This window comes from Psammomys obesus, unplaced genomic scaffold (assembly GCF_907164565.1).
Source record: "Psammomys obesus unplaced genomic scaffold, mPsaObe1.curated_primary_1811, whole genome shotgun sequence".
Lineage (NCBI taxonomy): Eukaryota > Metazoa > Chordata > Mammalia > Rodentia > Muridae > Psammomys > Psammomys obesus.
Window position 1 is genome coordinate 6556166 of NW_026591450.1, and position 17471 is coordinate 6573636.

The 17471-nt window shown below is 40.3% G+C and overlaps 1 protein-coding gene across 1 annotated transcript in view; it reads right to left on the reverse strand.

The window, feature by feature from the left end:
• Clul1 (clusterin like 1) overlaps positions 1-16046 on the reverse strand; it is a 25910-nt gene extending 9864 nt beyond the window's left edge. The window contains exons 1-5 of the mRNA XM_055610097.1: positions 15941-16046; positions 14557-14705; positions 8783-8950; positions 4832-5258; positions 2748-2885 (exon numbers count right to left, since the gene is read on the reverse strand). Of these exons, the coding sequence (XP_055466072.1) occupies positions 2748-2885; positions 4832-5258; positions 8783-8950; positions 14557-14705; positions 15941-16046 (988 nt within the window). The remainder of the gene's footprint in view (positions 1-2747; positions 2886-4831; positions 5259-8782; positions 8951-14556; positions 14706-15940) is intronic.
• Between the last annotated feature and the right edge of the window lie 1425 nt (positions 16047-17471).

A 17471-nucleotide genomic window follows, 5' to 3' on the forward strand; every position in this document is an offset into this window, starting at 1 on the left:
ATATATATATATTTCCTCAGAGTTAGTACATGGAGTGGGTCCAAGAGGAACAGGCCATATTTTGAGTTGCCTGGCTGGTACTGGTTTTGAAGCTTTGAAGCGGTCACAGAGAACAGTGGAGGCTTGGCACCACCTGGAAGGATCAGAGTCTCTGTAGAGGCCAGAAGAGGTGATTGGTGAAGGTTGAACTTCATTTACTGTGTAAACCCCCAAGCTATTGGATATGCCAGGACCATGAGACACTTGCCACCGACCACAGCGTGTGGGGTGTGGAACCCACCTAGGGCTGCAATATGCACTGTGTGTGCTGCAGATCGGCCTTTTGGAGCCAGAAGAGCCAGCGAGTCTCAGGTGCTGGACACTGAGCGACAGGATTTGGCTTTATGCCACTGCACTCTCATTTTGCATTGGCTTACGTATTCCTATTCCCTTTTTCTTCCCTTTTGGAATAAGAAAGAATGCAATTTTTTTAAAATCAAGCACACAGTTAAGAGACTTTAGAATTTTAAAGGGACATGGGATTTTAAAAGACAGCAGAACTTTTAAAAGTTAGGTTGTGTTTTATGTTATGATATTAACATGAGCTCTTGGGGACAAGAAAGAAAAGGCTAGCTAGGTGTGGTAGCACATGCCTTTAATCCCAGTACTTGGGAAGCAGAGGCAGGTGAATCTCTGTGAGTTCAAGGCCAGCCTGATCTACAAATTGAGTCCAGGACAGTGAGGGCTATTGCACAGAGAAATCCTATGTTGAAAAACCAACCAACCAACCAACCAACCAACCAACCAACCAACCAACCAACCAACCAAAACAGCAAAAAAGAAATACTTTATCCACATACAGATGTAGGTGTCCATAGTGGTTCTAAATTCAATCAAGATGAAGCTTAGCCATCACAGCCCTAGACAGTGAAACTGACTAGCTAGTACTGTGGGGTAATTTATAAAGATATCAATTCACATTGTTCTTAGTGTATCTTCTAGCTTCCTCCTTCAAGTCATTAACCACACTTTTAAGTGTTTCTTTAGTGAGATAAAATGCAAAAGCATAGGAATAAAACAAACAAACAAACAAAAAAAAAAACTGCTCTTGTATTTGTTAATGGACCACTGAGTCCATTTTTCTTTTTCTTTTTGGTTAAACAATGTTAGACTTTGATCATGTTCTTAGCTAGAGGTCAACTTGGTTTTGGTTTTGGTTTTGAATACTAGGTTTCTCTATGTAGCCTTGACTGTCCTGGAACTAACTCTGTACACCAGGCTGGCCTCAAACTCAGAGATCTGCCTGTCTCTGCCTCCCAAGAGATGGGATTAAAGGCGTGCATCACCACTGCCTGGCTCAACTTGGTTTTCTTGATTTGTTCCTCCTCAATAATCTTGTGAATTGCACGCTGTAAACTGTTTCCATGGTTTTAAGAACTGAATGACCATAAAATGTTTCATGCTATGTTACCTGAGTGATTATACCGTAACATTTACCTCTCTTATGATCATAAAAATAACTGTAAAAATCTGTTCTTTTAATCACTTACTCATTTGCCATGAGAAAGCCCTTTCTTTTTCTAGTGTGGGCTGCTTTCATTTTCCCACTCCTGAGGAGAATATAAGTCTGGCATGCCATAATTTTTTTTTCTTTTTTTTTTTGCCTTGCAATATCTTAGTGTTAGCTCCTAATATTCAACACCAAAACAGTTTTATAGAAAAATTTACAGTCTGTCTCTGGGGCTGGGGAAGGAGTTAAGGGAAAGAGAGAAATGAGGGAAAGGACAGAGGAAAAAGGGTTTCTAGCCTTGGGAAGGTCACTCTTAGCCAAAGCTTGACAAACAAACAAGCAACCACCCCCGAAAAAAACTTTCTTTTCCTGGAACTTCTGAGGAAGATCCGATTTCTCAATTTAAATATCAATGGGGTAATTAACCTAACTGGAAAGAACTACACTTTCCCAAAATTATGTCATTATCTAAATATTACCTTCAAATTACATGAAAAGTTCTCTTTCATCAGTGGATTTTCCTTTTCTATGGAGCAAAAGGGAGTTGACCTAATTTGATCATTGTTTTTCCTTTCTGTATATATTCACAAAAATACATATAACACATTCTTTGTTGTTGTTGTGGTAGTGGTTGTTTTAAGACAGGATTTCTCTGTGTAGCCTCAACTGTTCTGGAACTCACTGTAGACCAGGCTGGTCTTGAACTCAGAACTCAAGAGATTCACCTGTCTCTGCCTCCTGAGTGTTGGCATTAAAGGCATGCACCACCACTTCCTAGTCTTTAATCATACTTACAAAAAAATCCACAGTGATGGAACTGAGGAAAATGAAAGGATTAGCTTACATACATTGAATGAGTAATTTCTTGTAAGCCTTTAGGACGAACATCCTTAGAATGAGAGCGCACAAACAGGGCTGGGAGATGTCTGAACTACAGAGCTTGCTAGGAAAGCGTGAAGTTATGAGTCCAATTTTCAAAACCCAATTTTAAAAAGTCAGACATGGTGGTGTGCTTATAATTCCCACACTGGGGAGGATAAGACTTATAGCTCACTGGCTGGCAGACTAAGACAGCTTGGTGAGTTCCAGGCTAGTCGGAAACCGAGTCTCAAACAAAACAAAACAGACAGCACCTGAGGAATAATACCTAAGGCTATCCTCTGTTCTCTGCATGCACAGGTTTATGTGTGCACATGTACCCACACACACGATCACAGCAAAACACACACCTGAAAGACATTATAAAACAATTATTCACCTTCAGAAAGGTAATCGTGACATTTTTGACATCTTTTATGAAATTTGAAACATCCAGATAAATTCTGGCCAAATTTCTCACACATTCCTCCGTTTTGCTCTGGAAACATCTCTGAAGTCCTATCTCTCTGGTCCAACTCTGTAGGGAATACAACATTCACACATAAACATTCCTGAAATTTCACCATACAGGGTTGAGGAGAGGGTTAAGTCAGTAACGTGCTTACTACAGGAGCAGGAGGCTCCTGTAGTAAGCACTAGAACTCCTGAGAAAAGCCAACCATAGTAGTATGTACTTTAAATGCTAGTGCTGGGGAAATGGAGACTGGGTTTACTCGCCCAGCTAGCCTAGCTTTTTTGGTGAGTTCCAGGCATTGAGAAGGTTAATTCTAGCACTTAGGAGGCAGAGGCAGGCGATCTCTAAATTGAAGACCAGTCAGGGCTATATTAAAGAAAACAACAACAACAACAAAAACTAAAACAAAAACTAACAAACAAAAACCAAGTGACTTCTGATAAACAACACCCAAACATACAACTATGCACATACATTAAATAAATAAATAAATTTATTTGATTAAAAATTAATCAAAATTAAAAAATATTAAATATTAAAATAATATTAAAAACCTGGGGGCTAGAGAGATGGCTCAGAGGTAAAGAGCACTGACTGTCCTTCCAAAGGTCCTGACTTCAACTCCCAGCAACATGGTGGCTCACAACCATCTATAACAAGATCTGGTGCCCTCTTTCTGGCCTGCAGGCATACACTCAGGCAGAATACTGTATAAATAATAAATACTACCTAATCCTATGTTGCACACTTAAATAGCAGTAGCTATGCAAGGTGTAAAAACAAGAGCATCATTTTCTTCTAATGAACACATTCTGGACATTGGTCCAAGATAATTGATCTCTACCTACAAGGCCAGGAGAAAATTACTTTATTCTACTCCAGGATTGATATACGTAGTGTTTCTAACTGATACTGGTTCTGAATATTGGATGGATTTGGAAGCTTAGGATGTGAGACCAGACAAAACATTTCACTTATAAAAACACCGACTACACTTTGAAGTAGAACCCAACAATTCCAGTAATAACGGCTGTTCTCTGCCCATAAAACAATGTGACACAAAGGATTTGTTTCCTGGCTTCCATTTCCAAAATGTGTGAGCTAAGCCCTTCCTAGATAGAACCCAACTGTGTGATCCTGTATTATCATTGAGAATCTGGTTTACATGGTGCCAGCTATGGCTGACATAAATGGAGAACAGCTAGCAGGAGCCTATTTCTGTTTGAACAACAACAAAAAGTAGCTTTTTACTTGGCCTTTGATCAATAGAAAGTCAAAGCTATGTAGGGGAACACACCTGTAACCCCAGCATTTGGGAGGTGGAGGCAGGAGGATGTGGACCAGTCCATTATGAGCCTGAACAGTAATGAGACCCCATTAAAACACAACAAATAAGAAGGGACTGGGGGTGGCGGCACACACTTTTAACCCCAGCAGAGCTAGGCAGGTCCCTGAGTTTGAAGCCAGCCTGATCTACAAAGCAAGCTCCAGTACAGCCAGGGCTACAGAAAAATCATGCCTTGCAACAAACAAACAGGCATACAAACAAACAAATAAAGGTTGGCAAAGGTAGTGAAAGAAAGAAAAGGAACATTGAGAGATACTTTAGTCAGTAAGGTGCCTAAAATGAAAGCATAAAGACAAGACCCGAGTTCTCAGCACCCCGCAAGAAGGTCAGCATGGTGGCATGTGCTTGTAATACCAGTGCTGGGGAGGCAGAGGTGGGGTGAACCCTGAGGCTTGCTCCTCAGCCAGTCTAGCCAACTCAGTGAGCCCCGGGTCCCAGCAACAGACCCTATCTCAAAACAAGAAAGACAGTTCCTAAGGAGTAACACTTAACGTTGCTTTCAGGCTTATACATGCACACGTACATAGGGCCACATACCCACAAGTTCACCAGCACATACATGAACATGTAGATACTCTAGCACACACCACAAAAAAAGCAGAAGGAAAAAAATCGAGAAAGAGAAGAAAGGGGGAGAGGGGAGGAGTCTTTAGTAACTGGCCTTTGTGTGGTTCCCACGAATCTTCAATTGCATTCATTGCCTTTGTAATTATTTCTCGGACTCTCTCATAAACAGAGAGACTAAAATTATGAAACAGCTGGAAGACGTTGGGAATGTCCCACCTTTGCCCAAGTTTTTCCTTTTGGGTTTGCTCTTTAGATAGAGCCTCGGGGTATGGCTCCATTAAGTCTACATTGGTTATGAAGTATAACTGAAAAGCCTGGTCAAATTCTTGCTGCATCTGTTTAAAAATGTGAAAACTCATGTTGAAGAGAGATTTCACGTCCACAGCTAGCTGGCTGAACAGGTTTTCCATTTGTATCACTTGTAAATCTTCCTTAGTCGGCTGTTCGACGGCAGGGGGATCCTCCACATCTTCACTGTGAGGAAACAGAAACCTGTACATCTTCCTGAGAAACTGATCCATCTGAGGGGAAGAGTGGGACACGAAAGAAAATAAAGGTGTGTAAAGGAATTTCAATCCAGTCTACTCTGGCTGGAATGCAGACACACCCTTAGCACACACCTTTAATCCCAAAAACTGTAGGTAAAATTAGTTTGGAGAAGGAAGCACCTATGTTTGAGGGTGATGTCTAACCAAGTGGCAAAGTGACAAATCAGAGAAAGATTTGACAAAACAGGATATGCCCAACTCTCAGGAGGACAGAGAGGAAAGGGAAACTACTGAAGGGAGCAGCACAGAGAATGAGAGGGGAGGCAGTTTTCACTCCTAGTGAAACTGTTGAGTCAGGGTTTCTCTGCTTGTAGCCTTGGCTGTCCTGGCTGTAACTGTCCTAGCCTGTAGCCCAGGCTGGCCTTGAATTTACAAAGATCTGCCTGCTTCTGCCTCCCTGAGTGCTGGGATTATTGGCATGAGTCACACCCCCAGCACCAGGAGTTTTATAGACACAGGTTGAAGGGAAAACAATCCAGACACAGGTGAAGACAGACTGAGGCAGAATGAGGAGGAGCCCGAGATTAGAACAGATGGCTAGAGTTGATTTGAGGCCAAGCAGAGATATTCAGTGAGAAACTGAGAGAGAAGCCAGAGTGAATCAGTCATCTTGGAAAGGAGTTTGAGCCAGAATAGCTAAGTGGAACCAGCTAGCCAGAGTTCAGAAAGAGAAAGGGTGAGCTTATTCAGCAGTAAGTCTCAGAGGCTGGAAACATTCTAGGCCTAGGTTAGATTATATGGAGGCTAGAAGCTTCCAGGACTAGGACTAGGACTAGGTTAGCAGATGGAAGCAGTAAGTCTCCAAGATGACAGTTACATCAGGCAAATAAAAGTTACTTTTACAAAGATGTTTTTCTTTTTAAAAATAATGTATTTAATTTTATTTTATGTGCATTACTGGGAAGGTACCAGATCCCTTGGAATTGGGGTTACACAGTTACGAGCTGCCATGTGGGAATTGAACTTAGGTCCTTTAGAAAGAGGAGATAGTGCTCTTAACCACTAAGCCATCTCTCTAGCCCCTTACAAAGATGTTTTTCTGCCTGTTACACTTCTTACTGAAAAATTTAAAGTCAGCATATGGTAGTCATTCCAAATTAAGTTCTGTATAAGCTAGGAAAAGGTGATTTGCTTTGAGATGATATATTACCATTCTTACAGCTGCCTTTAACTTTACCTGAAGAAATGGGACCTGAAATTCCTCCTGGTTTAGATTTTCTCACAGAGAGCTAAAAAGGTCAAAATATAGCAGAAAAGCTAGAACCTGATATTCTGGCAGCAGCTGGCAGGTTACTGACTACAAGCTACTGTAAAATTTGCCTCAGGACTATAAAGAATTCTGCTATCTTTCACCTCTTGGTTATTATTAATTATTGTTGTTTATGATTATTTAGTGGAATGCTACTGTCTTTATACTCTGCTTCTTGTTATCCCTAAATTAATTCATGAAAAGAAAAAAAAATGAACACATCTATACTGAGCCAAAGATTCTAGATATATTTTAGGAATAGTTATATATTAGGTTTCTTAGTGACAATTGTAAATTAACAATGATAATGGCCAGTTTGTTACAGTTAAAGAAATAAAACTTGGGGCTGGTGAGATGGATGGCTCATTGGTTAAGAGCACTGGCTGTTCTTCTAGAGGTCCTGAGTTCAATTCCCAGCAACCACATGGTGGCTTTCAATTATCTGTAATGGAGTCTGATTCCCTCTTCTGCTGTGCATAAAAAACAGTGTCTATATATATATATATATATATATATATATATATATATATATATATAAAATTAATAAATCTTTACAAAAAAAAGAAATAAAACTCTAGTCACAGAACCCTGAGTGCCATTCAGTGGAAGAAGATTGCTCAGCAGTCACACTGTGTGACACCTAAGTCTGGGCAGACCACAGTTGTCTTTGTATCACAGTGCTAGAATGTGTTGAGTGTTATCAGGCTTGGAATATCACGTCTGCAGCACCGGCCTCCTGCTGTTCGAACAGTTATCCAGGAAGCTTATGGGACCTATGCCTTTTTCAGAGAGAAATCTGCATGGGTTGCCTTTCCTCCGACAATTTTTGTTCGCTGATTCCATCCACAGAAATAGAACTTCAAAGCTGGACAAGGTGGCATATGCCTATCATCCTAGCTTCTCTAGGGACTGCGGGGGACGGAGCATTACTCAAGCCAAGGAACTGAGACAGCACTGGGCAGCAAATAGGCAAGACCCAATCTCAGAGAACAGCAAAAACAAGACCTCCCCCCTCCCCAAATGTTCATAAGGTTACATGTCTGGCCCAAATGAGAATTTCCTGTCTCCAGCACTCATGTCATTGTATTCCGGCATTTCAGAGAATGACTATAGATGCGAAATTACAGCAGATGCCATCAATAGTGTCATCAAATTAACTTGGCATATTCCTTATCCTGGTGGCTGCTCTTCTGTAATTGAGTGTGGTACTGCCAAGCCAGAAGTATATTCTAATTGCTGTATACATTAATATGAAGAGTAAAACTCCATTCCATGTCATATACAGCTTACTATTTGAAGGGAAGAAAAATCTAGGCCAATTAGAGACTTTACTGGGGCATAGCTAATGCTATGTAGGTCACCACCCTCTGTGACTCCCTCTGCCAAGAAGCCTAGAAGACAGACAAAGGGCATTAAAGAGGAAACATGCCAGTCCTACAGAACACATGGGTAGGGCAAAAGGAGACATGCAGATATGCACATTTGCATGCAAATACATAAGAGGAAAAGTTCATTGAAATAGATGATGTGGTCTTGCACATCTGTAATTGCACTTGGGAGACAAAGGTGGACGGATCATGGACTCAAGGTCAACCTACACCTCCAGAGGAGACCTTGCGCCATAAATCAAAGGAGGAAAGGAGGGAGTGAAGGACCTATGTGTTACACATCTGTAACCCAGCACTTAGGGAGTAGAGTCAGGAGGACCGGCCACCTGTGACTACATACTGAATTTGAGGACAGCCTGGGCTACTTGTAGAATTGAAATAGGGTGGGAGGGAGAGGGAAGGACAGAAAGAAAGAGAAGGAGAGAGAGATTCAAATACATGGTTTCTAGGGTAAACTATTAAAGAAGATTAAAATCAAAGACTATAATACCAATGTCTAATGCAAATGGACAGATAATTATTAGATGCCTCCTCGAAAGAAGACACATGAGATCTGATCCTTGCTGTCAAAGGGCTTACAATCTACTGCAAACCTTCTCACAAACAGTGAATACAATGCGAAGTCGGGGCACTTCGACAGGATTTACAGAGTGTAATTTATAAGGGGAATAAACACTGATGATTATTCTAAACTATAAATTGTGCACACAGCGATGGTGATATATAACATTGGTGTTATACTCTAGACCACAAAAGGCCAACATCAATCATCTGTATTTTAATAGTTAATATAATTGAAAAACCAAGATGGCCTGGATGTCTTAAGAACCCTGAGATGGTGAACTCTCTTTTCCTCTTACCATATTTTTCACAGAGGACCAACCAGGTTGGCAAGCTGTATAAAAACTCATGCAGTTACTTTCCAGACACGGCCTGCATTCATCCCAGGAATCCACAGAAGATGCCTGACATAACTTTTCTTCTTCCTCCAGATGTTCTTGCACTTCATTCAGGAGTTTCAGGGCCTCCTGGGTAAAGATAACAAACACAGGACTCATTTACATTTCCTAGTCTATGTGTATCTTAGTTGGGTTGCCGAGTTAGCTCAGTTGATAGAGTGCTTGCCTTGCCTTCAAAAAGCCCTGGTACCACCTAAAGGGGCATGGTGGCACACACCTGCAATCCCAGTTCTTGGAAGGTGGGAGAGGGAGGATCAGAAGTTCAAGGGGACATCCTTCACAACAGAAGTCCTGGTTTCAACAGAAATTTCATTTAAGACCCTATAAATGTCTTCAGTGTTTTCATCTTCCGCCTCCTTTCTGCTGACAGATCTGCCAGAGTAAGTTCTGTTTAATAAAGAGGCTTCTGAATGAGCCTTTATTGAAGACCATTATTCATTTGCTTACCAATATTTATTGAATACTTGTTGTCTGATAGTGTACTAAATGTGGATGAGCAAACAGCAAAGACAACGTCATCCCTAACTGAGTACCTTTTGACTTTTCTATCTGCACGGATAGCCTATGAGGAACACAGACGGTGGGCTTTAAGTCTTAGAAAACTATTTTAATTCTTTAAGGTTCCTTAAATCATTGTATGTGGTTAGGCACTGTAAGAAAGCACAGTTCTTGTATATAACCAGTGAGTTACCGAGATTAGTTTCTTTCTTGTGTGTATTCCAAGCATGCCCCCTTGTGGTGCTGGCTGTACTTGGCTAGGGCCTGTTACTGTTGATAAGGAGCCAACTGCAATGATACCTGTCTCAGTTCTGCCCTGGAGGTTCGAACAGCCCTCTAGCAAAAAGGGCCTTTTTTTTTCTTTCTTGCATCATCAATTAAACACCTGGCCTCACTGCTCATGTGGACTTCTTGCCTGAGACAGTGTTTAGGAAAATGAGGGCTGTACCAGGCTTCAGAGCTGAGCCACCTTTCAAGTGAAAAACACATGGGAAAAAAAGTTTTTGTTTTTTTCAACCAATTTATTGTAGGCTTTTGTTTGATTATTTTCTAAAACAGGATCTTACTATGCAGTTCAGGCTGGCCCTGATCCTCCTGCCTCAGCCTCCCAAGAGCTGAGCTTTATAGAAATTGTCACAGATTACCCTTGCAAATGTGTGTGTATGTGCGTTTGTGTGTATCTAGTGTATGTTACGTTTATGTGTTGGTGTGTGTGCATATGTATGCGTGAAGGTTAGAGGCTGAAGTTGGGTGTCTTTCTCAATTGCTCTTTTGATACAGGGTTGTTCACTAAACTCTGGGCCCGGATCTCACTAATCAGTTAGACTGGCTAGCCAGCAAGACCCATGAATCAACCTGTCTCTGTCCCATCCCTCTGTCCCAGTACCCAGGTTAAGTGCCTCTGTGCCAGCTTTTTGTGTGGAGTGCCAGAGATCTAGAGTCAGGTCCTCATGCTCATGCTGCATATGTTAAACCCACAAATATCAGCCCAGCTCCAATAACTTCTGTGTCTCCTCTGCCTGAATTGGCTTTTCCAGATTTCCTCATTGGAGGTACTGAGTCAGGTGGTGTTTCCTATAACCTACATAGGAAATCCAGCAGGACCGTAGCTCTCATATGTACATCATGACCAGACAGGATTTGTGGATGAGAGTAGTCTCCTGCCCTCTTGGGCTTTTCAGAACAGTGTGGGAACCATGAATCTTCTTAAGAATGGTTGTTTCAGGCTTGCTGCTCCTGTAGCAGACAAGTTTCTACTACCCACACCTGGTGACAGTTCCAGGGTATTTAATGCCTCTGGTCTCCTCCTGTGTACACACACACACACACACACACACACACTCTCTCTCTCTCTCTCTCTCTTACTTACGATAAATATTTTCTTTAAAATGATTATTTCATCATGGAAGGCATCATGGACTTTTTCAACGAGTTCCAGTTTTGAATATTTTTCACATTGTTCCCTTAACCCAAAATCCTAGTATTCCCAATTCTGGATTAAAGTTGCTGTATGCCATTGAACAAATTACTTAGTATAATTAGTTGTCTTACTGTTTGCAATTCAGAATAACAATGAAATCTATCCCATAAGTCTTTGGGGGTGAGATAAGGAAGGTAAAGCACATTGTTGTCACCAGTGACTCCAGACTTCCTCCCAGTCTCCACCAAAGAAGCAGAATCTAAATTACACACTTCCGAGACTTGGAAGCTGGCAGGAACACAGGTGAAGAAGATATCTGGGTAAGGAATGCCTGCCCATCCCTCTTGATTCATGTAGATATTCTATCCATGGACAGGTCCATTCTTGGAACTGTCCCAGAGTTACCACTCCTCAAAACATAAGAAGTTGGGGGTAGAGGGATTTTTTAGAGCTCTGAGGTTTTCCATTTTAGTGAAAGCAAGTTTGGGATGTTCCTAGTTCTGTGCATGCTGTAATCCCAGCACTTGAGGGGTGGATGCAGGGGGCATCAGAAGCCTGGGCTACATGAGACCCTGTCTCAAAGTTCCAAAACCAACCAAGCAAAAATACATGTTTTTGATATTTATTAATGGGAAGAGGGTGAGGTAAGGATGCCATGGTGATGCCAGGTCACGTGGGATAAGTGGCGCTCATCACTGGAAGACTGGTTGCACCAACTCATTTTAGCCAATTCATAGTTTGTTGAGCCTTTATTCTAGGTTTAAAGTCATTTTAGGAATTTACGCTTTTTTTTTTCAAACTTAGGGTTTAATGCAATGAATTTTTATGCAACAAATAAAGTTTTAAGAATAAAAACTCTACTAGTTGCTGTGATTTTTCAGGACCAATTATGAAGCCCAAGTTTGCTTCTTTGGTCGTCACGGTAATGATCTTTTCTGAGTATTGCAGTCTTAGCTTGTTGGTGGCTTAAGAAAATAAGAACAGCAGCAGGTCAGCAGGCCCTACCCATTCACATCTGCTAGCTTCCTCCAAGTTTGTTTCTGGCAGTGTGGGAGCAACATGTTAATTAATAGCTTCAACCTCATCATTCCTAGCTGCAAAAATCAAAGTGTGGTTGACCCAGATGTTTAAAGGATTCCATAAGATGGTGTACTTTGTATGTACTTTGTACATTTAGTGTCACTGGTCCCAGATGGCCAGACTATCATCTCACCAGAAAAGAACCAGCATGGGGCCTTCCACATTGTCCTGATGAGGAACTCTTTTAGATTTCCTCACCATCTTCTTATGGCTGCCAAAAGTGGGGAGGCCTTTCAGCTGCCAGCTACCTTGTAAGATGCCATTACAAAGCTTTGGGGTCTGTGTAGCAGACTCTACACTTACTGTTTTTTGGACTCCCAGAGACCACAGTGTGCAAGAAAGAAGATTCCAGGAGGTATCTGAAATTCATTGCACCTAACTTTACAAGAATATAGGTAAAGATACAGTTGTACATTGGAATGCCACTGGTATTTTTTTTAATTGTACTTGTGTATGAGTATTATTTGTGTGCACGCCCATGTGTGGAGAGCAGAAATTAATGTCAGGTGTCTTCCTATACCATTCTCCACATTTTTGGGGGCAGGGTCTCAGTGATCCTTGAGCTCAGTGATTGGATAGATTGGCTGACCAATGTGGAGGTTTGCCTATCCGTGGGATCCAGTTACAGGTACATGCACTGCACTTTGCTTCGAACTCAGATCTCCACACTTTGAACTCAGAGGCTCTAGAGTTTATACTCAGCACCAAAAAGAAAATTAAAAAAAAGAAAAGAGTAAGATGGTAAATTTTACATTAACATATTTTGCCAGAATTTTAACCTTTTTTAAAAACAAAAAGTAACTATCAACATTAACATTTAAAAATATTTTATTATTTGTTTATGCTTTGAGACAGGATCCCACTCTCTAGCCCAAGCTGACCTATAAATGAATATCGAGCTGAGTTTGGTCTTGAACTCATAGCAATCCTTCTGCCTCATACTCTGAATACTGGGATTACAGGCATGAGCCACCTACTCAGATTTTCCAAATTATTCTGTTATAGTTTTTATTGCTATGTTGATTAAAGGCAATATTGAAATATAACTTTAAGAATTTGTTTTAAGTGTTATATTAATTGATAATATTATTAAACTATGATGTATACAGTGTCTATAGTCTGGAAATTTACTGAGCATTATACATCAGCTTATGGGCAATTATTCACATTTTCAAGGATATTTGAATATAATTTATATTCTCTATTGGTAAAATACATATTTGGACTACAACCGTAAGAAAAAATATTCTTTTAAAAAATAGATTGGCACATATGGCTCAGTGGTGGAGCCCAGCATCTCAAAAACTAAAAATAGAAAAATAAAGTGGGACTGGGCTGTAGCTTAGTAGTCGAGGCCCCTGTTACAACCACTGACAGTGCAAAAGATAAATGCAATGAAATGGGGTAGGCCAGTGTGCTATTTAATATGCTTTGCTTTGTTTGAGTGCTGCCAGACATTCCACGCCTTAAGAAGGGGTCCCTTCGTTCTTTAGGTACCAGCTAGGGCTCCCCCAGTTCCCTGTTTACTTGCCTTCTATTTGTAGTAATGAGGTACCTTTTCAGAGGACTCATGTGAACTAGTGAATTTTTACCTTATTGCACCTAAACTAGCTCTCAAATGTTTTCCATTTATCTACTTACTTACGTGTGTGTGCGTGTGCACGCATGTGGCACAGGCGGCCACATCGTGCATGTATAGGTTGGAGGGTAGCTTGTGAAAATCCACTCTCTCTTGTCACCAGGTGGTTCCAAAACTGAACTCAGGCCATCGTGCTTGGTGGTAAGTGCTTTAACCCCCTGAGCCATCTTGCTGATCTGCAAGTAAACTGACTCTTAAAAAAAAAAAAAAAGGCTAGGATTCTTAGGGGAAAGGCTAGGGGGCTGTAACAGATTCTTAGGGGGAAAGGCTAGGGGGCTGTAACAGATTCTTGGGGGGGGGAAAGAAACCCAGCGAGGTAAAGCCCACAAGTGACTGAGTGCAGGTGTCAAGAAGTAGGGCAGACTAACAGTCCTTCATTATAAGCTCATTATTGGCCACATGACAGGGCAAGACTGGTGATCTAATCAGATCTGACAGATCTGATGATAGTTTCAAAACAGCCAGGAGAATAATTGAAATGTAAACTTCAAAACTGGACATGATGATACATACCCAATTCTAGCACTTAGGAAGTGGAAAGTTCAAGGCCAGTCTTAGCCGCAGCCTGGTCTACATGAGACCCTTACACAAAATAAGTAAGTAAGCAAGTAAGTAAGTAAATAAATAAGTATTTAAAGAATAAAGAAAACAAATACGGAATTCTTAAGTGTGTTTAGGAGTGGTGTCTAATTTTTTTACTTATTTAATTTCACTAATAGGGACTAGAAACTACTGATTTAGCCAAAACCTCTCCAAACACTTTGACTCAATGTCTTGACTCAGATGAGACGACAAATGAAGCATTTTGAAAGAGCAGCCTTCTTAACCAGGCTTTCATCATCAAATCCTTGTGTTCAAGGTCCTGTGGAAGAGGACCAGATAAGGAAATGTAAAGCTTTCTCCATCTTCTCTAATCTAGACTGCTCTCCAGGAAATGTGACATAGGGAAAGACGTCGTTCACTAATCACACATATTTATTGTTGCGATTTTTATAGCCCAAATATGCCTAAGAACAGAGAGTTTTTCATTGATGCTACCTGCTTTTCTTCTTTGCATTTCTTCAAGGTTTTCATCAGTTTGGCATGCTCCTCCTCTCTCTTTTCCATCATGATTTTCATCCGCTTAATGCCAATCAAGGCCTTCTTCACCTCTCTCTCTACATCTGCGTCTCCCACCTCTAGAAGACCTAAAAGACATGTTTGGACTTTCTTTAAATTTGATCAGATTAGAAAACCTAGCTTCCCCAGTTTTTGGTGCCCTCTAGATAGAGGCTTAACTGTTCTTATAAGCCTGTAGCTCTAAAAGCACTCCATGATGAATTAGCTGACAGGTGCCACTCTGCCACTGCCTTCTGTTTCCCACATGGGAGCTCCTGAACAAACTGAGCTTATTTGATCTCAGTCTTGTCATTTTCACAAGCCCTGTTTTCCTTTATCCATTTTTTTTTCTATCACCAGAGACTCAAGTATGTTTGTATTAGAAAAAAAAAAATCTCAATTTTCTTGATAGTTTATATGAAATACCCAGCAGAGGACTTCAAACACAGTGGACAATTTACATTTTTCAGTTATGTTTACCTTCCTAGAAGCCAACAGACTAACATATATCATATAACACAAGTTTCACTAGTAACCTAATAGAAATCTCTTCTGTACCATTAACTGGCCCTCGGTGGTTAAAATTCACTCTCATCTGTCTTCTCTTTACCCAATGTGGCACTCTTATGATGTTATTCTTGAATATAATTACAGACTTCAAATCAACTTCACCTTAGCTAATTTATTTGCTAAATGTTAAATGCCCCAAATCTATCTCACCAAACAAAGGTCACACTTTACTGGGCACAGAACAACCAGATTCACTGTCATGACAACCCACCCCTTGACTAGTTTAAAAATAATTACACAAACTACCTTATTGGTTTAAGTTTTTTTTTATGCTAGGAAAGTATTTTGCTGTTCATTAAAGATATGTCAAGGGGGGCTGGAGAGATGGCTCAGAGGTTAGGAACACTGCCTGCTCTTCCAGAGGTCATGATTCCCAGTAACCATATGGTGGCTCACAACCATCTATACTGATGGCCTCTTCTGGCATGCAGCTAGAGCACTTATGTACATAAAATAAATAAATCTTTTATAAAAAAGATGTGTCAAGATGATACCAAACATCTGGATAATACAAAAGAGAACTCAGCCAAAAGCTGGCAAGTTTATCTGCATAATGACAAATATCTGGATATGTGAATGCTGGCTTGTGGAAACTTATTGGAGTTTTCTATTTTTATCCAGATGTTTGACATAGTGAATACTTGGTTTACAATACTATGAAATATAACGAACACACTTATCTTTCAATTGCAAGTCCCTATAAACATCGGCAGAACAGGCAAACATGCAAACAGGGAAGACAAGACAAGCATACTCTTTAGGTTTCCATCCGAAACAGCTGTGTCCTTCCAAGCAGGTGCACTGTGACAATATTTCAACCACAGCAGATACACAGACAGCACCAAGAGCTGTGGCTTCATGGTCCAGTGTTCCTATAAGGGGAAAACCAACCTGCTTTAATGCTTTCCTTGAGGCTAACCTCTTGCAAAGCAATTGAAAATGCACCGTGCTTCAAGGTACGTTTTCTGTCAATTTCTCTTTATGGCTTTAGATACTTCATGTTAAAACTAAAATGTCTGGCGCATAAGGATGCATACACTATGAGTTCACAAGGTAAACAAATTACATTTAGTCCTATTTTGTTTACATTCTTTCTGACAGTTAAATATGTGCATCAAGCTAGGCATGGTGGTGCACAGAAACTGGGGCAATTGGGTTGAGAGTTCCAGGACAGCCTGGGCTACATAGCAAGCCCCTGCCTCAATAACCACAACATGGTACCATCAGAATCATGAGGTACTAGAGAGCCAAGCCAGTGTATAAGAGTGATCATAAAACTCTGGAGTCCAAATTTCACTGGATTTTCTTATCAACAGAAAACATGTCTCAAGGCAAACTTTAAAGTATGTCAGGGAGACTTTCTATGTCTAAAATTCTCAGCCCTCCTAGCTCCATCTCCCATGTGCTGTGATTTCAGATGTGACAGAGTAGTCTCATACTTCTTACAAAACCTATCACGATATATAGTGTGCACTTAAATTTTTTCTATGATAAGGACCTCTTTTTTTAAATGAAATTTAGTTTACATTAGTTATAAATATTCCAAATACAAATACTTCAAGCTTTATCAAGACAAGATAAATTAAAACAACTGCATATTTTAACAAAATTAAATCGGGTAAAATATGGCACATTGTCTTAATTTTCCACAAAAAAAGCATATTTGTCTACTTTATGCATATCTGTTACATTAAAACTTCACTAATTAACATTTGAAATGTTTTTTAATACATTAATAAAGAACAGCAGCTATATTAGTTAGTAATAACATAATCATATTTTATATGGCATTTGAACTGTTCTCGTTCTGTTCATGCCCTGCTTCACAAACAAAACTTAAAATACTGTATATTTACCATTGATATTACAGCTCTCCCCAGAGAAATGCCACTCACTTCTGGAAGGACCTTCACTAGTCTCTGATGTGACTTTCATTCGTGTCAGAGATTTAGCCTTATTCTGTTCATTTGATGACACAGTTCTTAATCCTATTAAATGGATATTTTGAGATTAAGACGTCTTAAAATTTGGTAGCACTTAAAATAAAACACTAGAGGGCAGGCTGGGCGCATCACCAGCAACACTGACCTTACTTTACACAAATTTGGGTGAGTTTGTTTTGGTGTTTTTGAGAGTTTTATTAGGTAGGCTATCCTGAAACTCCCTATGAAGAGCAAGTTGGCCTCGAACTCACAGAAATTAGCCAGCTTCTGCCTCTGGATTAAATGCATGTGCTATCTATCTATCTATCTATCTATCTATCTATCTATCTATCTATCTATCTA